Source organism: Drosophila elegans, unplaced genomic scaffold (genome assembly GCF_018152505.1).
Source record: "Drosophila elegans isolate 14027-0461.03 unplaced genomic scaffold, ASM1815250v1 contig_208, whole genome shotgun sequence".
Lineage (NCBI taxonomy): Eukaryota > Metazoa > Arthropoda > Insecta > Diptera > Drosophilidae > Drosophila > Drosophila elegans.
Window position 1 is genome coordinate 20,855,939 of NW_024545578.1, and position 24,216 is coordinate 20,880,154.

General features: G+C 37.9%; 7 protein-coding genes across 9 annotated transcripts in view; 3 read left to right on the forward strand and 4 right to left on the reverse strand.

Moving 5' to 3' along the window:
* LOC108142620 (adenylate cyclase type 2) overlaps nucleotides 1-7,526 on the forward strand; it is a 45,467-nt gene extending 37,941 nt beyond the window's left edge. The window contains exons 11-21 of one of the 3 annotated variants that reach the window (XM_017266604.2): nucleotides 75-173; nucleotides 1,215-1,333; nucleotides 1,980-2,206; nucleotides 2,287-2,494; nucleotides 2,873-3,195; nucleotides 3,878-4,040; nucleotides 4,106-4,318; nucleotides 4,809-4,913; nucleotides 5,055-5,069; nucleotides 5,528-5,770; nucleotides 6,425-7,526. In XM_017266604.2, the coding sequence (XP_017122093.1) occupies nucleotides 75-173; nucleotides 1,215-1,333; nucleotides 1,980-2,206; nucleotides 2,287-2,494; nucleotides 2,873-3,195; nucleotides 3,878-4,040; nucleotides 4,106-4,318; nucleotides 4,809-4,913; nucleotides 5,055-5,069; nucleotides 5,528-5,770; nucleotides 6,425-6,556 (1,847 nt within the window). In that variant the 3' untranslated portion in view covers nucleotides 6,557-7,526. Of the gene's footprint in view, nucleotides 1-74; nucleotides 174-1,214; nucleotides 1,334-1,979; nucleotides 2,211-2,286; nucleotides 2,495-2,872; nucleotides 3,196-3,877; nucleotides 4,041-4,105; nucleotides 4,319-4,808; nucleotides 4,914-5,054; nucleotides 5,070-5,527; nucleotides 5,771-6,424 lie in introns of those variants that run through there. The other 2 variants (XM_017266605.2, XM_017266606.1) reach the window with 2 other exon arrangements.
* Nucleotides 7,527-8,044: 518 nt separating this feature from the next.
* LOC108142192 (putative uncharacterized protein DDB_G0271606) lies at nucleotides 8,045-14,253 on the forward strand. The gene is made up of 4 exons (XM_017265877.2): nucleotides 8,045-8,394; nucleotides 11,559-11,798; nucleotides 11,866-12,072; nucleotides 12,135-14,253. Exons 2-4 carry the CDS (start codon nucleotides 11,716-11,718, stop codon nucleotides 14,251-14,253), a joined length of 2,409 nt encoding a protein of 802 aa, XP_017121366.1. The 5' UTR covers nucleotides 8,045-8,394; nucleotides 11,559-11,715.
* LOC108142207 (uncharacterized protein C16orf52 homolog A) lies at nucleotides 8,806-9,874 on the reverse strand. The gene is made up of 2 exons (XM_017265896.1): nucleotides 9,713-9,874; nucleotides 8,806-9,643 (listed from the first exon to the last, which is right to left on the reverse strand). The coding sequence occupies exons 1-2, from the start codon at nucleotides 9,816-9,818 to the stop codon at nucleotides 9,243-9,245; spliced, it is 507 nt and encodes a 168-aa protein (XP_017121385.1). The 5' UTR covers nucleotides 9,819-9,874; the 3' UTR covers nucleotides 8,806-9,242.
* Nucleotides 14,254-15,291: 1,038 nt separating the features above from the next.
* Nucleotides 15,292-17,690, reverse strand: LOC108142280 (vegetative cell wall protein gp1). Its single transcript, XM_017266009.2, has 2 exons — nucleotides 17,325-17,690; nucleotides 15,292-16,413 (listed from the first exon to the last, which is right to left on the reverse strand). Exons 1-2 carry the CDS (start codon nucleotides 17,567-17,569, stop codon nucleotides 15,387-15,389), a joined length of 1,272 nt encoding a protein of 423 aa, XP_017121498.1. The 5' UTR covers nucleotides 17,570-17,690; the 3' UTR covers nucleotides 15,292-15,386.
* Nucleotides 17,691-17,894: 204 nt separating this feature from the next.
* On the forward strand, nucleotides 17,895-20,331 carry LOC108142193 (ras-interacting protein RIP3). The gene is made up of 2 exons (XM_041708109.1): nucleotides 17,895-18,568; nucleotides 18,958-20,331. The coding sequence occupies exons 1-2, from the start codon at nucleotides 18,022-18,024 to the stop codon at nucleotides 20,295-20,297; spliced, it is 1,887 nt and encodes a 628-aa protein (XP_041564043.1). The 5' UTR covers nucleotides 17,895-18,021; the 3' UTR covers nucleotides 20,298-20,331.
* Nucleotides 20,332-20,503: 172 nt separating this feature from the next.
* Nucleotides 20,504-21,664, reverse strand: LOC108142293 (N-acylneuraminate cytidylyltransferase). Its single transcript, XM_017266042.1, has 5 exons — nucleotides 21,581-21,664; nucleotides 21,330-21,520; nucleotides 21,049-21,253; nucleotides 20,814-20,981; nucleotides 20,504-20,747 (listed from the first exon to the last, which is right to left on the reverse strand). Exons 1-5 carry the CDS (start codon nucleotides 21,652-21,654, stop codon nucleotides 20,639-20,641), a joined length of 747 nt encoding a protein of 248 aa, XP_017121531.1. The 5' UTR covers nucleotides 21,655-21,664; the 3' UTR covers nucleotides 20,504-20,638.
* A 387-nt stretch (nucleotides 21,665-22,051) lies between these two features.
* LOC108142255 (flightin) lies at nucleotides 22,052-24,092 on the reverse strand. The gene is made up of 4 exons (XM_017265975.1): nucleotides 24,040-24,092; nucleotides 23,202-23,468; nucleotides 22,983-23,138; nucleotides 22,052-22,924 (listed from the first exon to the last, which is right to left on the reverse strand). The coding sequence occupies exons 2-4, from the start codon at nucleotides 23,462-23,464 to the stop codon at nucleotides 22,792-22,794; spliced, it is 552 nt and encodes a 183-aa protein (XP_017121464.1). The 5' UTR covers nucleotides 23,465-23,468; nucleotides 24,040-24,092; the 3' UTR covers nucleotides 22,052-22,791.
* Between the last annotated feature and the right edge of the window lie 124 nt (nucleotides 24,093-24,216).

Genomic DNA, 24,216 nt, shown 5'->3' on the forward strand with positions numbered 1-24,216 from the left:
TACACTTCGGTGTTGCCGGCGAAGGTCTTTATTTATGTGAACCCCCCTTAATGCCTCCCACCTCTGTCCACCAGGTCTGATGTCCTTCGCCGACAGACGCCGCTCCTCCGGAGCCTTCATCGAGGGACGCAAGCTGTCCATTCACAGTGGCGAAAGTTTCCGCAGTCATGCGGGTAAGTTGGTGGACTCACTCACTGCCCCCTCGTAAAACGCAACAGTTGAAAATCACTTTCACAAATGAGCTCAGGTTCAGGTTATGCATAATTTTATCGCTGGCAGGGCAACTTTTGCATCGTAAATTTATCGCAGGCTTGCATTTGTTTGCGGATTGGCCTTTGTGAAAACTTTAGCCATGGACCGAGGTTCGTGGACCAGAACCAGAAGAACCAGGGGCAATTAAGCTCCTTTGACAGCCAGCTGGGTATATTTTTAGTAGAATACTTTTTGGTTTAGGTTGGGGTTGGGTTATTCGGCTACTGCACGCGGAGCCATGAGGTTTTTGTGTTGGTTTATGAGTTTTAATTTGCCAAGGACAGCGAGTAGGGCATGTGCGGCATGTGGCAAAGTCACTTTAATGCCATTTTTAATGCGAATGGGTGACTTTTAATGAGCTTGTCTGGCTGGCCCCCCAACTATTATAGCTCATCTGTAAAAACTCCGCAGCTTTTGAAGTGTTTTGAGCCAAGTGATTTGGGAGAGATTTTTCCTTATTAATGGTATCTTACTGGACCGAAAAGTAGTCGTAAAATTCTTCAGACATTTGGAATATCTTAGCTACTCATATAAAAACTATCACAATGTTGTATGGTACTTAAACTACTTCCAAATTGTGACTTTGTAAGTTGTTTAACTTGAGACATAAACTGTGGGAACTCTTATTTCATGTATTTATCGATTTTATCACTAGTTTGTGCTACTAAACTCAAATAATCAATTCCAGACACTGTTCATAAATTGATTAGGTAGTTAAACATTTATTTTCATAGGAAAGTATTGCGCTACTATTTTTTAACTTTGAGATTAGATATCAGGTAATTTTTACGCAATTACAATTTGATTTCAACTCGTTAATTATTGAGCAAGATTGGGTTACAGATATTCCATTTATTCATGAAATGCCATTTAGCCATATATGTTTAATATTTTATTTATCTAAGCAACTTTTGCGACATGGTCACTGAACTAAACTTTAATTTTATATTGAACCCTTTCAGGTCATGTCACACGCAATCGTCCTTCATCGAAGATGACCAAATATGTGGAGTGCTGGGGGGCAGATCGACCGTTTGCCAATATTGCCGAATCCAAACTAGTGAAGAACATCGGACTGGCGGTGAGTTGATACCAAAACAGTTCGAAAAGAGGGTTATTTCACAGCAGTCTAGGGTCTGGAATACAAAATTAAATTGACTAGGAAACATAAGCAAATTTGAGAGGGCTAGGCAGACAATTTTCTTATGTTGCTTGCTTGCTGTAAACTCAATACAGTAGATATCTATTATATGCAACGTAACGTGTATATATAAATTAAATTTAAATTTAAACTTTATATTCTTTTTGTTTAAAGATTAAACAGATTTTTGTTTCTGACACCTTCACTAAAATATTTGCACGTTAAAATGGGTTTAAATTCTTTAAATTGAATTTATTTTGCTTTCTTAGAATTTGACTTTCATTTAAAAAAAAATTGAAATAATCAATAGAGGACAGCAACATTTTTATAATGTTGGAAGGGTGCAAGGTTTTTATTTAAAATTTATTTTGAAAAGGTATATGTGGCCCACCAAAACTACTTTGTTTTATGGTACATATGGCAAGCACCCTTTTTAACACCTGTTCTAATAAAATAATTGTTTTAATGTATGTAAATTTTTAAAGCTTAGCATATACACAGTGTATACTGTAATAAATTTATGCTCCAGCAAGCAACTCTATTATTATGTATCCTTTTCGATTTCTCCACCCTTTTCTGGCCGCAGAGCATCGCCATGATTGAATCAAATTTACTGCCGCCCGAGCGTAAATGTTTCAATTTTAATTTCTTCGGACCGCCCACGGAGCTGAAGCCGTTCACCATGTGGTACCGCAATACGCCCCGGGAGGGAATGTACCGTGCCCAGCCGGACACGCACTTCCGGTTCGACCTGATATGCGCCTTCGTCCTCTTCCTCTCGCTGGCCATCGTCCAATTGATTGTAATCAAATTGTAGGTGAGATCAACTCGCATTAACGAGCCCATTGTCTTACCTTTGGCTTCTTCCCCCAAAAAAAAAAAAAAAAAAACAGGAACCTGGCCCTCCTTGGATCCCTTTTGGCCAGCTTTGTGTCTTTGGCCCTGTTCCTCTACCTGAGCAACATGTCCGTGCCGGATGTCCATGCCTCGGCGACGGAGCGAAATGGTCCTGGTCAGGTGGTGGCCAGCAGTCGCTACCTGCGGCTGGCCATGTTCGTCATAGTCAACATCCTCATCTCGTCCTGCGCCGTGTTCAGTGTGGTGAGTCCAACAAAAGCTCACTATAACAACCAACTGTATTGCATTTTATTAATATATATTTTTCTTATTTTGTTGGTCAAATATATATAAAACGAAATCTTGTAAATCTTGTGTAATTGTTACGTGACTACAACAGAAATGGTTGGACATAAAAAAGCTTAAATTATTAATGTATTTCAATAAGGAGCAAACAATAAAGGTTTGCTGTATAAAATTAAATAAAAAGTTGTGTGTCCCGAATACAATATACAATTTTTTATATAATCCCTATTAAACAATAATAAATAAAATCGCAGTGTTAAAAGATATACATTTTTTGTGTGACGTAGACTGGACATTTCATTCACTAATATTAAAAGCTTAAAATTTCTTTTTTAGATCAACTTCTCAGTACCAGACGGAGTACGCAATGACCCACCATCTAATGGCACCTTTTGGTACAGCAATTCTTCGCTCGAATTTCTGAATTCCACCCTGGAGGATATGGAGGATATGCAGCCGTTTAAAATGACCCATGCCTTGCCCATTGCGCCCGTTTTTCTATATTGCTGCGCCATTAGTCTGGCTGCAATTTCGGCCTTTCTTCGATCTGGTTTTATCCTCAAGTTAATTGCCATGCTGGTAGCTGTGATTGCACAGGTCACAGTACTCGGCTACAGCGATTTGTTTGTGAAATATAACCTGGTATACATCGACAATGGGTAAGTTAACATGTCTATGGCAAAATATACTTGCAAATTGTTAAAATAAAGAGAGATTTTAGATTTAAATTTTAGATTTAAGAAGCGACAACCGAATTTGTTTGATGAAGCGTTAATTTCTAACTTGATTATTTAAAAACTAAAAACTTAAACACAAAAATGTTACACCACAATTAACATACAATAAAAAACATTTTTGTAAAACTCCAAATATTTGAAGATAAACGCTCATATAAATAAAGTTTTATAAAAAAGAATACTAATTCTTTAAAATCATATAATTACATTGTGCAACAAATTGAGGTCGATTAAAAAATGCATTGCCTACTTTTAGGGACCACCGTTTGGTGGTACACATTAGATCTTTTAATGTGTTTGCATTCTTTTTTTAAATAAAAAATTAGTTGCCAGTTAGTTGCACTATAGCAAAATCATCAAAAGTTCAGGCAGTAAACTTAGAACCGAACTACCCGTAAAATCGACCTTTTTGGCTCTTAGAGATCATTTTTCTCAAAAACTGAGGGTGGTGGATAAATTCCAAGGATGAGGTCGTGTTCAGCACACCGAAATTCATAAGACCTATATAGTCGCACCAATTTTAAGGCTGTTGCACAATGTTATTTGTAGTCTTAAACAGGGCACTATTTAAAAAAACTAAAATGGTACTAATTTTCTTTCATAGCTTACCGCTCGAGATCAAGGGATTCCTGTTGCTCCTGGTAATTATTGTGGTGCTGCACACTCTGGATCGCCAGGGTGAATATGTGGCCCGCACCGATTTCCTGTGGAAGGCCAAGCTAAAGGTGGAACAGGAGGAGGTCGAAACCATGCGAGGCATTAACAAGGCATGAATAATACTTGAATGCATGAAAGCAATTCGATGCTAAGGGAAATTGTGCTTTATTTTTAGATTCTGCTGGAGAACATCCTGCCGGCCCACGTGGCCACGCACTTCCTGCACCTGGAACGCTCCACGGAACTCTACCACGAGAGCTACTCCTGCGTGGCCGTGATGTTCGCCTCCATTCCCAACTACAAGGAGTTCTACGACGAGACGGATGTCAACAAACAGGGTCTGGAGTGCCTGCGCCTGTTGAACGAAATCATCTGTGATTTCGATAAGGTATGTTTATTATATCTTTTAATGTAGAAAATCACTTAAATACCTACACACAAAAAATAAACTGAAAGTTTATTACTTAATAAGTCTGTCTTGAAAATGAACTACTATAAGCATTAGTTCAAAACCTTATAATATAACCCCTATACTTTATACTTATATTTCAATAGTTAAGGGATGAAACTGTAGTCTATGGCCTTTCTTAAACCACATAAGTTTTATTTTTTGAGCTTTGAATGAGAACTAAATACTCTTGAATGTTATTATTCGATAATAATTATAATATAATACTGTTTTGATACATTCCGATTTAAGCTGTTAAAATAACTAATGTAGCTAGCTGGAAATAGTTTTTTAACTTTAATCTGAGACGAAAATAATTTGTAATTTGTCTTATTATTTTTTTTTTATTTTTTTAAATACTTTAGACAAACATTTGTTTTAAAAATTGCTTTAAGACTTATAGTAAAGCTTAATACATGTTTATTTGCAGTTACTGTTGAAACCAAAGTTCAGTGGAATCGAGAAGATTAAAACCATCGCCAGCACATACATGTGTGCTTCGGGACTGAGGCCCGGAAAAGAGGACGGCGCTACGGTAAGTGGTTTTTATTTGCATTTTCTGGAGTCTTATTCTATAATGTCTGTGTCTATCTTGTCTAATTTATATCTTTCCAATGCTTTCACTAATCCTGTAAATAACAACATTGTTAAAACCTGACTTGATTGCTCAATCTAGTCACGTAGTTTTGCGGTAAGTCTTTAAATTTGTCTGCTTAAAGTTGTCACATTCTCTGTTCGAAACGATGAGAGATTTGCTATCATTATTAGAACCCATCAGCTTCAAATTAAATGTTTCCAACTCAAACCAGCAAAAAATGCCAAAATTCAGTTTAAATTCCAACCTTTTCCCCAGTTTTCCCCCAATAAATTCCAATCGACCGAATGTTATTTACTGTTCAAATGCCTTTTAATCGCTGCTTAGCACTTTAATTAAATTTTTACAACTACCAAACAAAGAGGAAATCAAATCACATTGGCTCAACAAAGGCCAAGGAGAGACCAATAAAAAAAAGGGTCGCCAAATGAGGGTCGAATTGGGGCGGTGGCAGGGGCGGAGGTTGGGATTAGCTGGGATTCTAGGAAGAGGGCAATGAGGACTAAATCGAATCGGGACTAACGCAGTTCTCCTTTTTTGTGTCCCCCCAAAAGGACGAGAAGCGAACGGAGGAACACAACGTGGTCATATTGGTCGAGTTTGCGATTGCTTTGATGTCCATATTGGATTCGATTAATCGCGAGTCCTTCCAACGATTCCGCCTCCGCATAGGACTCAATCACGGTCCGGTGATTGCCGGCGTGATTGGTGCCCAGAAGCCGCAATACGATATCTGGAGTAATACTGTGAATGTGGCCTCACGCATGGACTCCTGCGGCGTGATGGGTCGACTTCAGGTGAGTTCTGGATCCTGGAGATCCCCAAAATGGAGTTCAAAAAACTTTCAAAAGCTTAGGAAACCTTTTTAAATACTTTTTTTCTAGAAACTTCAAATAACAGTCAAATTTTGAAATTCGCCAAAGAAATAAACTTTTTGCAAGGTTTTTACATTTTTGAAGCTCTTTTCTTGTGTTCAGAAAATTTTGCAAAGTAAGAGTGCGTTTTACCTTTACAAGAACAAGAAATTTATAATTTTTAAAAGTTGATTTTTTATGGCGGGGTTCTGAAATTCATGGCGGCTTGCTATTTTAGTTGTATACCTGAAATCCGTTTTGGTGTACAAATGAGGAGCTGAATTGCAATGAAAGATGAGTGAAAGTTTTTGCTCTTACCTAGACAGATTTTATATAACAAAGCAAACAGTATTTAAAGGCAGCAACAAGTTAAGTTAGAGCAAAATGCAAACATATAGTTTAAAGAACAATTGTTATCGTTAGTAGAAGCTATTGCTCTATTTATGAATTCATAGTGTCCATAGGCATTTGATAATGGGATCGCTTTTCTTTTATTACAAAATTAATTTTAGAAAACAGTTTTATATAAAAGTAGTCTTACAGAAAATCGCGTATGAAAACCCCAAAAATTAACCTTATACATTTTTCTCTCCACAGACGACGGAAAACACGGCAAAGATATTGATGGCAGCCGGCTATGAGTGCGAGTGCCGAGGCCTCACTTATGTGAAGGGGAAGGGAAATCTAGTCACCTACTTTGTAAAGACACCTTTCGATGGGAAATTGTAAATCACCCAGTTGCTGTTGATACTATTTAATGGATATTTATGATCATGTACACGTAGCGTAGGCCAAAAGTCACTTCAAAGCATCTTCTTATTTATTTTGAGCTTTTCATTTTAGTTGTAATGAATTTGCAAGCATTTAAGGTACGTTGCTCATCACACGCACATGTTAAGTATTTGTTAGCAAACAATTTGTTTTTTAGTTAGTTAGTAGAATTTAAATGTTATTGACTATTACGTACAATTTGTTAGCTAATCTTATGCGTAGCCATCACTTAAACAGCGAATAATTATATACGATTCGAATTACACTTATGATAGACGAAAAAATGCAAAAAGCCCACCTTAGCCCAAAAACCACCCAATAAATAAATATAGCTAAAAAGCATATCTATCTATCAATTTTTTAACTGCTCTGTTAAATTCTTATCTGAGGCTCTCAAGAAATTTTTTTTTTTGTCGATTTCCTTTCCTTTTTGAGCACTATATAAATGAATTTGTTATAATTCTAATACCTTTTTGGTAAGACACTAGTTAAATTCTGTATAAAGAATCAATTAAAATTCTATATATTTTTTTACTCAAATGTTTTGTACTGTTATTAAACTATTCTCTACATCATATTTTGATATATGTATATAACTTTATAAGATAAAAGCCACCAAAGCGAACTACTTTTTAAGGCAATTCTAAGCTCAACAACCGCATCTGTGTACCTAATATATCCCAACAAATTACACAATACCTCCGATCAAAACTGACCTGCTTAAATGTGCAAATTGTAGCCCCAATGGTTTTCAATCGAACTCTCTAAATTTGAAAACTGAATATGAAAATCTATGCTGGAATACAATAAAGAAATAAAATGTCTATAGGCACTCTCTGAACGCGCTGCAGAAGTTCTTAAAGTAGGTTCATTGAACAATATTTGATATTATTAAACAATTTAATTGGTTTTTATTAAATAATTAATAAAGGAAAACAATAAAATATTATGATGTACTCAATGAAAGTGTATGATTCTTAATAAATCTAAATGGTTCTCAGATCTCTGTAAGTAATACTCTTTGAACTCTTATCCTAAGATATTTGATCCATCTCCAAATATAAAATTGGACTTCAGACTGAGGACAAAGATAAGGAGAAAAAATACTTCCGTTTAAACACAAAATATATATTTTAGATACACTTTTTTTTTGGAAATGTTATATTTTATGTCATAATGCTCTTGAATTGCAAATAATTCGATCTTTAGGTTTTAATTGAATATCAAGTAGCAGTGTTTTGAAAATTATAAGAAGTTTGTTTATGTGGTCGTCTGGTGAGAAAGAATTTGTGAAGTGCTTCGGCCTGGGATCTCAGTTTACAAACAAAATTTTGTAAGCAATGCAGAAACGATAACGTGCCAGGCCGATCTTGAATGCTGCTGGGGTCAGCAGTGTTCTCCAACCAGCAGAATTCGATTCGAATGTCGCAGCCCTTGTTAGAATCGGTTCGTCATGGAGCTTGGTCAGCATTCTCGGATCTCGGATGGCCAAAAGTACACAAACACAACGCATGCGCAGACCCCGATATTCCGTCGATGTCCCAACTCGAGTCTGCCTTGACTTTCAGTTGCCGTCGCGGCCTTCCAAACGACAGTGTCTCGAGATTTTCAAGTTCCTCGCTTGGACTTTCTCCTTTTTTTTCTGTGGGAAAAACAAGTGTTTCGCTGGTGTAATTTAACTTAATAAAAGCCTGCAAGAACCATAAGATTTTAGTTATTTTGTTGGAATACTTTGAAATACTCCCTAACGCAGAAATCCGAGTTCACAGATCACATGTTTTTTGTGTCTTCGTCGTGTAAGTTCAATTACAATTTACACATGGACTTTTACTATTTAAAAAATAAATTAAGTGTTCTTATACAATTGTGTAAATTTCGATTTAAAATTAATTATCATTAAAAAATTATCTTGTTACAAACATTTCGATTTGAAATTCGGAACGATTCATTCCAAAATATACCTGTTTTCGCTGTTGTCATACTAAATGAATACTTGTTTAAAAAATATAACTTACTAAATGGTCGCTTACTTCTATTGGCAGTTTGATGATTCTTGATTTTCCTAGGCAATTGGAGAGTTCGGTGAAACATTACTTGCAAACAAAAATATATGATCAAAATTAAGTCAATAAAGAATTTTGTTTCTGGCCAAAAAAAAACTTAATCGCTCGGAAGTTTTGCTCATTAAAAAGTAAGCCCAACAAATAAATGTTTCTTCAGTGTATATTATATTAACAAAATTGTACTAACTAAATGGTTACAAAACTACGCTTATTTTAAGAGATTTTTTACACACAGATTCAATGTTTTTGAGCTGCAATCCTTAAATCATATTGTTTCTAAAAATAGTTTGAAAATAAGGTTTATAAAAGTGATCTTAACACTTACAATATTCAAAAGAATATGAAGGGGAATAGCTTTAATTTATAAGGATGATGTTGATCATCTTGGGAGCCTGATAGCACATGATATAGCACATATGCGCGACATTTCACTAACAGGACTTACAATAACTAAGATATGGAGTTGGGTCTCGACTCTACTGATTGAGAGCGAGAAAAATCAGGGAGAAACAAAAGGTATAACAAATCACAGAGCAAACTGCAAAGAAAACTAGGAATCTAGCGATGCCGTGGTCGCGTCTCTAGAAATGCGGTAGGCAGACCTTGCCGGCGAAGAGCTCGGAGACCACGGTGATCCAGAGGGCCAGGACGAACATGATGTAGGATATGCCGATCTTAAAGGTGTTGGGCAGCTGGTAGGCCTGTCCGCCGATCTCCTCGACATGGAATCCCAGCGGGAAGACGACGGCCGCCATGCAAAACAGCACCATGGCGGTGAATCCCACCCAGCGGGCATAGGGAATCACATTGCGATTGCAGGACGACGAGGCCAGCAGGATCACGGTGGTGGTCACGCAGATGCAGCCCACGAAGATGCAGATCAAGGCGATCAGCCACTCCGGCTGCAGGTCGGGGGTGTAGCACACCTGGGGCCGGTTATATAGCGTCATGCAGGTCCACATCAGCCCCAGTCGAATGTCACCTGGAACAACAACATCCAACATTTGAGATACATCCCGCACTAGATACTTCCGTGTTCTCCGCCTTTTACCCGTTCCCGACTCCGTGATGATCCAATCCGGCAATGCCAGGCTCACTATCGCAAACACATCGGCCGCCATGAACAGTGTTGCGCTAATTGTCGTCAGTTTATCCATTTCAGTCCGGAATTTATGTTTTTATTCGCTTGTTTTTGTTTTGTACGTCTTTTTGCTACCAGCAATGCACTAAAAAATACCATACGGCGATAACTCTTGCCAATTGTATCGGTGGAACCGGTTCTTTTGTTCATTCGTTCGAAAGAACCAACATGCGCGCCAACACTTGAAATCGAAATTCAAAAATGGTCCAACAATCATTTATCATTTAAATCATTTAAAAACGGAGTACATGCTTCAAGAAAAAAAAAACATTTGTTTTGGTCAATGAGCGATAATTATTTTTATAGACCTCTCCAGTTTATTTTAACACTCAAAATGAAGAATATTGGGTACAACAAGTCTAAATAAAAATTAATTTTAAACAAAATTTGAGTTACTCTACAAATTTTGATTTTACTCTTATTTAAAAGTAATATTAAAAACAAATTTGAGATGAGAGGGCTCATTAGGTATCAGAATTTTTAGTTGCTCTTTACCATTTAAAAAGGGCTGGAAATGAATGTATGTTAGAAAGCAAGAAAACAAATTTAATATATTTCAGAAGTTAAGTTTAACCAAAAAGAAAAACATGTTCCATGGATAAATGTTAGCAACTTTCAGCACGAACATGTTTACGGCTTGTACCATTACCAAGCTTTGCAAGCTGGTAAGGAACAATAAGCTGAAACTGCAATTGCAATTATAAAGGCAATTAAAACGCAGACAGTGTATCATACAACTCCCTTTGCTACCAATAGATATCTGAACGATATGCACTGGCATTTGAGGCAGTCTGGCATATAAAAATAAAGCTACCATTCCAATTATAGGTGAGGGAATTGTATGTGGCCACGTCACATGAGCGCCGCTGACGTGTCCTTAGTGTACTTAGTGTCCGACCAGGTTGACCCAGGTTATGTGGACGGTCAGAACTACCAAGGGGTGGGTTCGGCACCAGCGATATCTGTTGGGGAAACCCCTTCAATGCCCCATAATTGCCGGTCAGGACCTCGCCAGGGACTGGCGCTCTTATCGGCCTGCGGGCCATGTAATTCTCGTATTATTATTAGCAAATTCATTTGCATTCATTCACATTTCGGATGTGCAACTCAACACTTGCGCACTTTTCCGCCGCGCCGGAATTGAATTTCGTCGCGACGCCGAGGAGCCTAAACACGAAATCAAAACCACCGCGAAATCCTGTGGAAAGGGGTTGCCGACTAATGGAGATTTGTTTCTATTGATAAATTCGATCTCTGTTTACAAATGTATCTAAATTATGCTGAGCTGTGTGATATCTGCAAATTGGATTCATTTCAAATTGATTGGACAGAGGCCGAGTAAGCTTGCACAGCAAAAAAGTGTAATTTTTTTACTATATACTAAAGATTTCATATAATTAGTTAATGGAATAGTTTAAAAAAAAATATACAATCGGTCTAACTTAATATTATAAATATTTTCTGCATTTTACATTTTAAACGCCTCCTTCTGTAATATTTTCCACGGTCTTTATGCTAATTAAAATTTTATCAAAATAAATGGATCTTTTATATTTAATACAATAAAATAAAATTTCATTTCATTTAAAAATTTCATTATAAGTCAAGAGCTCTTTAAAACAATATATTAGAAAATAACAGATTTTTTATTATGCTTCAAGGCATTTATATTTTTTTTAACTATAAATCTTAATTTTTATTTACCTTAAACTTTTCCCATGTATACTCAATTTTCGTCTCCATTTTCTATTTGCAGTAACGCATTTTTGACCCAAGTCAATAAAAGCTAACTCCGCGCAATCTGAACCTGGCATTCGATAGCACAGCCTAACAACAACTAGGCCTTTGTATACACATTATTCCATTTATAATTAGGAAACGGATAGCTGCCTGCTGGCAGTTCTTGGCACGACATGGTCGTGTCCGAATCAGAATCAGAGTTTCTGTCTGAATCTGGGACCCAACCGGCGAGTGAGCACCAGGAATCCAACGTGGGGTATGATTAAAAATTATAATTAGTATATCAATTCCGTATTTTGATCATTTTATCTTCTTCCCAATAGAAATCTGGAAAATTTGCTTGGAACACATGAACATGAACAAGTGATAGATTTGAATCCTGAGTGCCCGAATAAACAGAAAGATTCCAAACAAGAAGTGAAAATCGCCGAGCCAAAGGAGCTGAAGAAAAACCAACCAGACGAAAGTAGTCCCACAAAGGAAGACACAACTAGACCTCTTGTTCTAGAGGAAAGGCACTCACTGTCCATGTAAGCTTTATCAAAAATGTTTCATTTTTCGTGAATTTAAATTGGAAATTGTATGTTCCTAGAGCCGAAACAAAAAAGCGCAGAGAAAGTGTGTATTCCAACGAACTGCTCTTCATACCCAAAGAACTCGCTCGCAGTGAGCTTCAGCAGCGGACGAGGACTCGTAGTAGATACGCCAAGCATCGGGAATACCACCTGCGTATGTTGAGATTCCCCGTGGGATCCGGTCGACCCCGATTCGTGGCCAAGCAAATGAAGGAAGGCCGGGTGGATAGTCATCCGCACTTCAACTCTCAACCCGAAGATGGGTCTGAATCCAACGATTTCCTTGCGAACGTCAAACAGGAAGAGTTCATTGAGGAGCCACTCGAAGGATTTCAAAATCCAAAGGACTTGCCCCTAAGCATGCCCGATTTGAGGGCAGAAACGGCAGTGAAGCCTCCACTTCCCGACGATGAAGAAACCAGCATTTCTTTATACGATCTGGTGAAAAAGGAAGTCGATGCCAACAATGCCTCGGAGGAAGAGAACCGAAAAATCCTTCAAAGTCAGCGCCAAAGTGTGATTATGTCCAGCAGCACAAAACATCAGCATTATCCCTATTTATGCTGGCACTATCCAGATCAAGAGGTCCTGGACTCTAAGATGGGACCCTGGAAGCCGTGGAAACCCAAAAGTGAGCCGGATATTCAAGTGGGCTATTGTGAGGTGAATAATGTAGATTCCTCAGAAGGCGGAAATGAACTTGATCAAGTGCAGAATCAAGAGGAACATAATCAAGAACTAGCAAATTCTGAGCAGCCATCAACTATAGAACCTCCGTTGCAGCGACTGCATGCAATCAGTAGTCCATATCCCCAGATTGAGTCAAGCCACGAAGATCCAGTCCCCCAGCAAGTTTTTGAAGAGTCAGTTAATGATTTAACGCCGGCAATATCAGAACCCTCTGGTGATTCCGAGCAGACAACAAATTCAGCACTTCGTCAGCAGTTAATACATCACATTGTCCAACCAAATTTGCTCAACGCGGAAATTTGTCAATCCCACAGCTGCAATAACAACGCCGTCGATCGAGTCAATCAAAACATCAGACAACCCCAGCATGCAGAGACTTCCATGGCCAATGAGCTTAGTCATCAGTGGAACCACTCCTATGCAGATCAGACATTCCACCAGCAACAGCAATTGCACATTCAGCAGCAATATGTGTACCAGCAACTCAATCAGGCATCCAGCCAGCAGCAACAGGAGTCCATTTACCAGCAACATCAGCTCGAGGCCGAGGACAAGTTGCAGCAAATGAGGGCCATGTATCAGCGCATCAAGTGCCGGGAAGAGGAGCAACTGCGTCTGATGGGCAGATCCCTGAAGAAGCTCCTGGACGAGCGACTGAACTGTGAGCGCCAGCATGAGGAGGAGAAGCGATTGTTTCTGCTCAAAATGGAGCAAATCAGAAAGATGGAGGAAAAACTGCGGCTGGACAAGGAGCAGCTGCAGCGACAACTGAGATCGGATCTCCGTACCCTGGAGCTGCGAATTGCTGATCAGCAACGGCAGCAGAATGAGAAGGCATTAGCCTGGTCCTGGCAGCAACAGCAGCAGCAGCAGCAGCAACAGCAGCAACAACAACAATTGCTGGTGCAACAGCAATCTCAGCATTTTATGCATCATCCGCACAACCACGAATCCCAGCCAAACCAAGAGCAACACACATATGTGCAGCAACATTCGTTTCTGTACGATCCGCCACCTTATATATATCCACTTGGCTATCAGGAATCGATGGCATATCAACAGCGCATACAAGCCTATCACGATCAGCAGCATTTCAATCCGGCAGAGACTCAAAGTCAAGCCATTGAAATGCAGAGAAGACTAATGCTGCCGCCACCGCCTCCATATTGCCAGTCCAACAGCAGGATCCTAATGGAAGCCAGTTCAAAGTCCAGAAAGGTGAAACATCGTCGTCCAGCTGCCGACCCAAGGTCAGATCCATATGCTGTCCAAATGAGACCCCCTTTGCCACCAGCTGCAGCTCAGGTCATGCACACTCAGGATAACACACAAATCATTCAACCCGCAGCAGCACAAACTCATGACCCGAGAAGCGAACCAATAGGAATCACCTCTATCATGACTAATTTTGTGGCTAACTTTATGAATATGCATGCTGAGAGATAATTGAACTGTCAATTAAAATTAATAATAATAATAGTTATTATTACACTTGTTTTTAATAGTTCTAAGAGGTTTTTTGTGATTTTGGTGGAAATGGTTTGAGAGTGCATAAACTTAACTTTTAGATCAAACAACAGGAATTTCACATTTATGTTAAGTTGTTTGCTATAAAGTGATTATAAAGTAAATTAATTTTAAAGAAAAAAATTGTTAAGTTTTCGAATCCTAGTGCACCTAATTCACATATAAAGACGTTTAATCATGTTTTTCTACAATCAGAAAAATAAATACCACGAAAAGCTAGGACCGAAATTCGTATGTTCTGTTTTTTTTTTAAAGACCATTTTCTTAAATTAAGACAATTAGTTTATAAATGAAGTCGATTATTAAAAAAAAAAAATACAGAACATTAGAATGCTTATACCGTATGAATTAAATACCATTTTTTTTATATTTATTCAATAGAAAATAGACTTTTGTTGTCAAGTAAGACAGGTATGAAGTCAATAGCATTTTTAAGACTGTCGTAAATCGGAAGTTTGAAAAAAAATGTATATATTTAATAAATTATTAATTTTGTACTTCTAATAATTAATAAAATCTTAATCATTAAATAATAACATTAAGTAAAATAATTTTTAAAAGAAAATTTCAGAAATATAACTTTTTGGTCTTAAGTCGAGTAAAACTATGTTTAATGAATGACAGCATTTTCTTTTTGAAACAAATTCAAAGGGTAATTAGCTATCATTTGTTCTTTAAAGTTGAGACCGTTCTGTTCTTAGATTAGGAAAAAACAGCATTTAAATTTTGTTTTTTAATTGATATTTTTATAGTTCTGAATTGAAGAAATGTTATAACCGCTTACTTGTAAGAAACAAAAATTACAAGTTTTCGGGACTAAAGTATATTATTTCGCTTTTAAAAGGACCAAGTATAAGTTATCCAGGTGAACTTACTTGTTTTTTTTTTATGAGATCATTGTTGCCTGAGTGTACAAACTTTGATGGACTTAACGATAAATAGATAGCAATCGTTTAATGGAGTTTCAGGGACTTCAGCAACTAGTGCATATAGTTTTAATAAAATTAAACTGAAAATATAATTTGTACCCATAAATAAACTATATGTTGTTCCTATCTAGTGTCCCTGGGGGGCGTTCTCCCCAAACCCGGATGCCAGAAGCAATTTGAGCAGTTGCAGCGCGGGCAGTGCCAGCAGTGGCCGCACTTCATGCACACATTCCCCGCTCCATGCTGAGCGGGCGAGGGGTAGGGGGCGTGGCTGGGGGCGGCGCTGGCGGTGGGGCCACCACTGGCCCACAGATCCTTACTTCGGAGGCAGGATCGGCTACGTTTCGGGCTGACCGAACGAGCTCTGGGCAATCTGTCGGAGGACGAAGATGTTGCTACTGGTGCCTGTGCTGCTGGTACTGGTGTTGCTGGTGGTGGTGGTGATGGTGGCGATGGAGTTCCCTGTGGATCGGGTGGATGCGCCCCCTTCACAGGACTTGAACTTGGCGGTTCGCAAAACCTAACCGTGGGCGCAAAGAGCTGGAAGGAAAGGGGCGTCTGGAGCTGGAGTTGGCAACAGGATCTGGAATGGGAATAGGGCAGGTCGTACCGCACCAGCTGCTGCGGCGGCAGCTGCGAGTCCTGAGCCGGACTCGTCATCAGCTGCTGCTGCGGCGGCTGCTGCGATGGAGCCATCGGGACCACCACTGGCATCAGGCTGCAAAAGTAAACGGGCTGCTGATCCGGCTGTTGGATGCTGCCTTCCGAAGTGGGTCCTGTAAGGCAGAAGATCTGCGGCATTGCAGCAGGTGCTGAAATCGTTTGAGCCATTGCCATTCCCTGTTCCGGTCGATTAGTCCTTGGTGGTTTCGGCAAAGGACATACTTGAGCCTTGGGAGCGGACTGCGAATCGTGGGCAGGACAAGCTCCTCCGAATGGACAGCACTGGCACTGAAAACTGCAAGCAGGCGGCGTCTGGATGGGGTTTGGATTGGAATTGGTAATGGGATTTGGACAGGCTGTCACCGCTTGTGGCGAGCGGTAGGTATCCAAGCATCCCCCATTGCACTGTGAACAGCAGGAGCAGATCAGCTGTTTATTGTACTCATCCAAATTAAAGGAACTGGGCAGGGGCACGTTGCAGTCAATGCTACAAAGGACGACAGGTGAGATGATGTATAGAAATTTTTGAAAAATTTGATATATATACTGAACTGTTGAGAGAATATTTAAACCCTCATAAAGTCCTTATTTAGATATAGTAATAGGGGTAGTCACATAAATAGTGACAACCAGATTTAGAATAAATGGGTATTCATATTTATAATAAACTCTATCTACTAATTTTTGATAATCCCACTAAATCCCTGTTATGATCAAAAACAAGAAGTAATACCCGTTACTATGTTTTTTAATTTCAAAGCAAATATGCCCCTAAAAACAAACGGGTGGCGCCATCTGCCGAACAACTACATTTGTTTTAATATGTTCTAAAATAATAGTTCAATTCGGAACATTTTTGTTTGAGTCGATAGATATTGACCGCGTAGACATATAAAGCTTAACAACTCGCCTTTATCATAACCTAAAGTGATATGGCAGAATTTCACAATTTGTGGTTTTTAGGAAAGAACTTACCACTTTATTATAGTTTTTGAGAACTCGTCTCGTTTTTACAGACAGACGAATATGGTTAGAACACTAAAGTTCCTTCATTTTAGGAATAATTGATATAAATTTGGGAATAATGGCCTTAAATTTGAGCCTTCTATACAAAAGTTTCAAAAACATGACCTAAAACGACAATTAAATTATTATTTTAAACATACTTTATGGGTCGAAAACGCTTTTTTCCACCCGTAACATTCTTTTCAACGAACACAATATACCCTTTTACTCTACACATAACGGGTATCAAAATGGAATTATTTTCTTTCCAAAAATGCCATTTCTTACACAAAACATCGAATTTTGGGGCTCTAATTACAATTAATTTTTTACAATGTGGTGACTTGAAATAAATTTTGTTGCATATATCTGGGTAACTAGCAGTATGCATACCTCAGACCCTCCGGGCATTCGGTGACCAGGCACATTCCCACCCGCGGTGGCTCCACCTCGGACTTGCTGCCCAAATCGTTGGTCGACTGCATCGACAGTGGAGCATAGCTCATGTTGAACTGCTGCTGTGGAGTGACTGTGACCGACTGTGCCTGTGCCGATCCATTTCCAGGGGCGATCACCTTTCCCGAGGATGTTGCATTGCAGCCATTGCAGCCAAGCTCACAGCTCTCTGTGCAGAACATCCTCGAAACACACTAGGATTTTAACCCACTTATCACCACCGAAAGCGGTTAGCTATGGGGAATTACAATTTTGTACATGTTAAGCCAGAAATAGTAGTGGAAGTTTTGACAATATTGAATTGGAATATACTGATTGCTGGGTCTGTAAACCCCTTATGTTCGAAATAGTTATACATTACCTTTCATTATTTGCTATTATTTTATCTACTTACTTAAGAAATAATTGTGTGATCTATGAAATATTGTAGAGATTATTAATATAAGAAGCTTTATAGTTAGAAGGCGTACTATCCAGTAAATGTTACACAAAGCTAGTAACAACAATTCGTTAGGAATTGCTGTCAAAATTTGCAATAAAATGTTGTTTTTTTTTAAAGAAAAAAAATGCTGTTGAAACGTTTGCCTTAAAAATTGCCCAACCCCAGGATTAACATCAAAATTCGTGGTCAAAAATGGAGTCTCAAACTGAAGAAAAACTGGCAAAGTGCTGTTTTGTTATCACCGTAGGGTCTAATGGTCACATCGAAATTAGTTCTCATAAACCAGACAATGTGGCAAATACACCAGAAGATGGGAAACATGGTGATAATTCCACATTGACTGACAAGGCTTTAAACCAAAGATTAAGCATAGATGTGCTGAAAGATTTTGCGAATGGAATCAATGATCTACAAGCAAACCAAGCCGATGATCAAGAACTTAAAACTCTGAGGGAGAATAAAATAAATGTGGAATCGCAAAAAACTTTAGTTCCACCACGGTTCGTTAAAATTTGCAACAAAGACCTGACGAACAGGCCTTCCTTTGTGGTTCTTGAGGATGCTTTGTCGCGAAATCGAGTTAAACAGGATATTGGCCATTCAAGATCAGAACAATTAGTTCCCTGCGACGTCCAACAGCAGACTTCACAGTCACATATTAGCACCCACGCTGGCTCTCAAACAGATCAGTATTGTGCCCAAAAGAGTGTGGCATGCAACAACAATAGCACCCAGAAAGGTAATCTAGACAGTCAAAAATATTCTTGAATACATACGTAACGTAAAATCTTCATTTGATAACCAGTTATTTGACCCAGTTATACCCCTTACTCATAGAGTAAAAAGGTATATTGTATTCATTGAAAAGTATGTAACAGGTAGAAGGCAGCGTTTCCGACCATATAAAGTATATGCATTTTTTGTAGGGATCAATAGCCGAGTCGATCTAGCCATGTCCGTCTTGCTGTCCGTCTGTCTGTCCGTCTGTATGAAAATCAACGTCAAAAACTGTCAAAAGATAAAAAAAAAAAAGTAATATTATCATATTTAAAATAACTTTAAAACGCAATGAATGAAAAGCAAAGCGAAAAATATTTGAATTCATTTTTTTCATTTTTCATTTATTAGGTCATTCAAAACTATATACGCAAATCGCAGCCCAGGTCCGTCAAAAACTGAATAGTTTAAATAATAAATCAACACAATTGGTTCCTGAAACAAGGAAAAAAGCTGGCAGCTCTTCATTTTCTCAGAAGCAACAGCAACATCAGAAATTGTCAGAGCAGATACAGCAGCAACATCAACTTCAGACACAAAATGAGCACAACCAAAAGCTTATCGAAATACAGGAGGAACTGCGTAAGGAGGCACAGCAGCAACATCAGACAATGCAGCAACTTCAGCAGTCTTTCAGCAACACTTCTTCACATATGTCCTTCGGTTTCTTACCAATGACCCAGACAGGAGCAACGACAGGCAGACCTATGATGTATCCTGGCCAGCAATTCCTGAGTTCGGCACCGGGCAACTTGTCGAGTTGTTCCTGTTGCAGCTGTAGCAATTGCTGGTCGCCAAGGACTCCTCAAGTCTGCCAAATGCCCCTGAGCAAGTGTTGCAGCCAGGCTCAAAATCTGGGTCACGGAAGCAACTGCAGCATGCTGAAGCCGGAAAACTATGCTAACTGCCTCTGCAGTGGCTATGCTTCGTGCTGTCCACTTCCGAATCTGCAACCACATTCTTCTTTGGCATTTGATGGTCATGCTAATTCCATTCATCAGTACACTCAGCATTTGATGCCACCCGTTATGGGAACTTCGACTTCTACGCTGCAGAACCAACAATTAAATATTCCCATTGCCACTGGGTTTTACTCTGGCTGCCCTTGCCAGCCATTGTGTACTTGCCACCAAAGCTCGCATTTCAGGATGCAAGCCCATCAGCAATATTGTTGCCATTACCCATGGTTTTTCAACAACCAACAGATGTATCAATCGCAGTTGCAGCAGCAACAGTTGCAGCAGCAACAATTGCAACAGCAACAATTGCAACAGCAACAGTTGCAGCAGCAACAGTTGCAGCAGCAACAATTGCAACAGCAACATTTGCAGCAGCAACAACAACAATGTGTCTGCTGCCCCATAAATCTTAATAAACGACGTCAAAATTTATCCAAAGGAGCCGATGATGAAGTAAAGGAAATATTTAGCAAGAAGCCAGCTGAGATTCCGAAACAGGAAAACAAGCAGCAAGCCGTGGAGCTTAATAATCAACCAATCAGCAAGAAGTCACACAAGATACAAAATCGATTGATTGGTGGTTCTGCCCATATCAAGAGGAATTCCAACATATCCCCATTGTATATAGCTCGATTCGGAAGAAGTTGCCTGGTTCTGAGACCCACTGCTCTAATGCCACGTCTCTTGACCAAGCGAATCACTAGCTATTCCTTAAACAGAGACACAACTTGAAATGTTATTTTCAAAATATTCATTATAAGCCAAACAATAAATTGATACCCATTAAAATGTGATTTCGTTTGACTTTATTAACATTTTTGATTTACACGATTTAGGGGCTGGTAAATAATTTACATTTAAAATTCTTTGCGTAAAAGTTCTAGGAACTTTATCAAAGAAATAAAGCTAATATGCGAAAACAATAAAAAAAAATTTTGTTTCTTTAAAACGATTTAAACGATTTATTTTTTCATACAGTACTAGGATACAATATTTGATTTCCACAAGAAATGATCTTCAAAATATAATGAATTAGTAATTCTGCCAACAAACAAGAACATAAGTTCTAATGTTTATAAATCCGTTTTGGTTTCACTACTTAAAATATATTTGGCCAATGTAAGATCATGGCTTGAGTCAATTTCTAAGCCGTCTTTGACATCGATTTCCACAATGGAGCACCTAAAAGTTCAAAATATTGTTAGCTTACCGCGGATTGCAAAACAATAGTTCTAAACTAAATATTACCTGTTATTCTGTAGAAGACCACTATTTATTAGATGTCTTCTTGAAAAATAAAACATCCCGGTTTCCACAATATCACCCTTCCAGTCCTGACGTCTTGGTCTAGCATTTAAATCAAACTCCGCTGGAACCAAAATATCATCAACTATTTTCCATCGTAAATAGTGCGACCTAAATTATGAAGTGCAATTAAACAAACGTTTTCCTAGTTACTTTAAAACTGAATAAAATTGCCTACCTCTTAGCAGCAAAAACACAGTCATGTGACTCAAATTTTTGAACAGCTTCTTGAATGTATTTCGTTTTTAGAAAAACGGATGTGCACTGAAATAAGGCAAAGTCTTCAATACTCTTATGAACATCCAGGAATTCCGTAATTGCATGAATTGAAGGGGTATCATCTCTAGCGAATTTCTCAGGGCGACGATGTACAATGGCACCGTCTGCAAGTTGAAATTAAGTAATTAATTACTGATTAATTATTTAATCCAAAATCAAAGTGGTCCGATTTAAACTCACACTTCTGCGCCTCGATGGCTATTCGTTTGTCATCTGTGGAAACCCAAATGTGTTTGAAGCAAGACGAATTTTGAATTGTTTTGATTGTACGGGCCAAAAGTGACAATCCTCCAACTTCAGCTAAGTTTTTCAGCTTAATGCCTTTGCTTCCTCCGCGGGCTAAAATTAATGCGTGCATATCATTTCTTAAACTGAAGAAATAACATTGATTTATTTCTTATTTTTGTTCAGGTCATTTATATATTTCTCACCAAAATTCTGTACACCCAGTTTCAAAAAGAAACACTAGTAAAATAAGACAGCTAATCGGTTTAAATTGTATCATTGCGCTGTGCTTTATATCTCAGGTCTGAATAAAAAAGAAAAAAAAATAGTAGCCCATATAGAGAATTTTCGTTAGGGTGAACCAGTGAACTAAACATGAAGTCTTGAAATATTTTATAAGAAAACGCCACGCATAATAAAATTATTATTATTATTATTATAATTTATTGTCTTCAATTTTTGTTTTATTTACATTTTTGCATTTGAAATTAAAAACCCAGCAAAAAGTTATTGACTTGTCCACCCTAAATATATTTACTAATCAAACGCACACAATAGCTTAATTTACTATACTGTGAGTTATTAGGGTGAGTATGAGTATAAGCGCTGGATTATATATCCGGACTTTGGACTATTCTGATTTATTATTTGTAGTACCGAATGGACAGTTCATCGAAGTGGGTGTTATTTCGTGTTTACTTCCAGATGAAAGTTTAAATAAAACAATGTATTTTTATAATAACGAGTAACTTAAATTTTATTTACAACATGTAATAGTTTTAGGACATGTTTAAATTTAGATCAACACGATTGATTTCTATTGAAATTGATTACTTAACAATTCGAATAAGTATACGTTTTTTTTTAGGACCATCGATGACCTAATTGTATAAAATGTCAATCGGAAATGTTCCTATTTCCACTTAGGTGTCTTCAATTTAAGCTATGGATACATTTCTCGATTTGTAAACCATAAACCTTTCATACAGATAAATAAAACGACGATGTTTGTTTATTTTTATTTATTGCACAGTTTTTTATTTTAAGCTTTAAAATATAAATATGTTTTTTAATTTATTTACTTTGCTAAAAATGAAGTAAATAATCTTAAAAATACCATGTATTGAGAGGTAAGTTGTGTTAATATATATAAATATATATAAAAATATATTAACAGAAATTACGCTTGTAAGAAAATATACAAAATATATATTTGGTTTCTTGAAAAGTGTTACCGAGCGTTATCAACCTCATTACATTAGATTATGTAAGGTCAATACCGAGTGTGGAGATGCGCAGATATACAAACGCTTACTGACTGACTATAATGTATAGATCATTTAAAATGTTTATCTTTTCTATAACTACGAGTATTCATCTTTTATAACGCTTCTATTATTCTATTTAAGTGCACTTACTAAAGTACACTAGCATACCTCTGGTTAATGTATGCCTTGGTATGATAATTATAAGTTCTTATTGAGGCAGCCAGTGTTTGAATTAATTGTTTGTCCCTCTTTGCTGGTGCATAAGAATCAATGTCACTGCCACTGAAATAAATCAATATGAATATTTTATTTTGAAATTAATTTAAAAAAAATCTTTTACCTGATATTTCGTGTGCGCAGGACACGTTCCGCCCACGTCTGAGGTCTTGGTATTTCCCGTGCCACTCCAGTTTGTTTTTTGTCAATATAGTCAATTACATCATCATAATAGTTGGTTCTGTAGTTGTACATATATTTGTATTGGAGAAATTTGGGCCTGAAAATGTTGGATTGCATAAGAACACGGGGATTCGTTTCGTAAATTTCGTGGTATACCAACCTGACCCAGTGTCGGTACAATTGAACGGGTTTCCTATATCCATCATCTTCTGGCGGAGGTGGAGGCGCTTTGATTTCCTCGATTTCTTCGGCCGGAACCTCCTCGTTGGCCGGAGTGCCAGCCACCACGCTGTCAGCCTTGTGATCGGACGCCACACTAGGTGCCTTGGAGGGCACGGCCGGAGTGCCCTGATTGGATGCCTGGGTCGATTGCTCCGCCTCGCCGCCGTCGTCGAAACCCCATGGATCTTCTTCGTCTGCCATATTACTGGGATCACAGGTGGGTTTATTAGTCAAAAGTCTTCTGCAGAATGTTACACCTAAGTAGGCTTTAGTCCCTGAATGCTAAGTGCTTAAAATCAATATTTTATTCGAAATCTTTCTTGTATAGTAATCTCTTAGAAGCTTCACTTATTAAAGAACCTATCATCTCCCCATTTTCATCAGACGACGTACATTTTCAATAATTGCGTAACATTGTATTGTATTTCTCTTGGGAAATTATTCTTATGTTTTATAATTTCAGGACGCTTTTTAATTTAGGTCGATTTAAATAGTTTAGTGCATATAATCTATATTTAAATAGTTACATCACTCAACGAACTTAAAGCTATTTTAATTAGATTAAATTGATTTGCTTTATCTTTTAAGGCAAGTAATATAAAACCACTAAAATCACAGATACATTTGGAAAGGACTATTTGTCAGATAAATCCTTGTTATTGATTAATAGGCAAATATATATTTGTATGTTATGGGCAAGGGTATCACATTGGTTTTCTATTACCAAGTCCAGCTAACTAGGATACTGGGTTCACTAGAAAATCAAGCGACTATACCTTTACTATAGTGTTTATACTGATATAAAAGAAAAAAGACTAATTGATCGATCTGCTGCTCGAAGCAAATGCACTTAGAAAACCTAATCTATATATATCGAGAAGCAGAAACTATATACATTGTTTGACATACATACACACATACTAAATTTAATTGGCCAAATCACTATTAACACC

Coding starts and splice junctions, on each gene's coding strand:
- LOC108142207 (XM_017265896.1), bottom strand. CDS start 9,818: ATGGATAAACTGACGACAATTAGCGCAACACTGTTCATGGCGGCCGAT. Junction 9,644..9,712: donor CATCACGGAGTCGGGAACGG/GTAAAAGGCGGA, acceptor TTGTTGTTCCAG/GTGACATTCGACTGGGGCTG.
- LOC108142192 (XM_017265877.2), top strand. CDS start 11,716: ATGGTCGTGTCCGAATCAGAATCAGAGTTTCTGTCTGAATCTGGGACC. Junction 11,799..11,865: donor CACCAGGAATCCAACGTGGG/GTATGATTAAAA, acceptor TCTTCCCAATAG/AAATCTGGAAAATTTGCTTG. Junction 12,073..12,134: donor GAAAGGCACTCACTGTCCAT/GTAAGCTTTATC, acceptor GTATGTTCCTAG/AGCCGAAACAAAAAAGCGCA.
- LOC108142280 (XM_017266009.2), bottom strand. CDS start 17,569: ATGTTCTGCACAGAGAGCTGTGAGCTTGGCTGCAATGGCTGCAATGCA. Junction 16,414..17,324: donor GAATGCCCGGAGGGTCTGAG/GTATGCATACTG, acceptor CGTCCTTTGTAG/CATTGACTGCAACGTGCCCC.
- LOC108142193 (XM_041708109.1), top strand. CDS start 18,022: ATGGAGTCTCAAACTGAAGAAAAACTGGCAAAGTGCTGTTTTGTTATC. Junction 18,569..18,957: donor CAACAATAGCACCCAGAAAG/GTAATCTAGACA, acceptor TTCATTTATTAG/GTCATTCAAAACTATATACG.
- LOC108142293 (XM_017266042.1), bottom strand. CDS start 21,654: ATGATACAATTTAAACCGATTAGCTGTCTTATTTTACTAGTGTTTCTT. Junction 21,254..21,329: donor AGCCATCGAGGCGCAGAAGT/GTGAGTTTAAAT, acceptor TTCAACTTGCAG/ACGGTGCCATTGTACATCGT. Junction 20,748..20,813: donor GGTCTTCTACAGAATAACAG/GTAATATTTAGT, acceptor TTGAACTTTTAG/GTGCTCCATTGTGGAAATCG.
- LOC108142255 (XM_017265975.1), bottom strand. CDS start 23,464: ATGGCAGACGAAGAAGATCCATGGGGTTTCGACGACGGCGGCGAGGCG. Junction 23,139..23,201: donor TTGTACCGACACTGGGTCAG/GTTGGTATACCA, acceptor CAACATTTTCAG/GCCCAAATTTCTCCAATACA. Junction 22,925..22,982: donor CTGCGCACACGAAATATCAG/GTAAAAGATTTT, acceptor GATTTATTTCAG/TGGCAGTGACATTGATTCTT.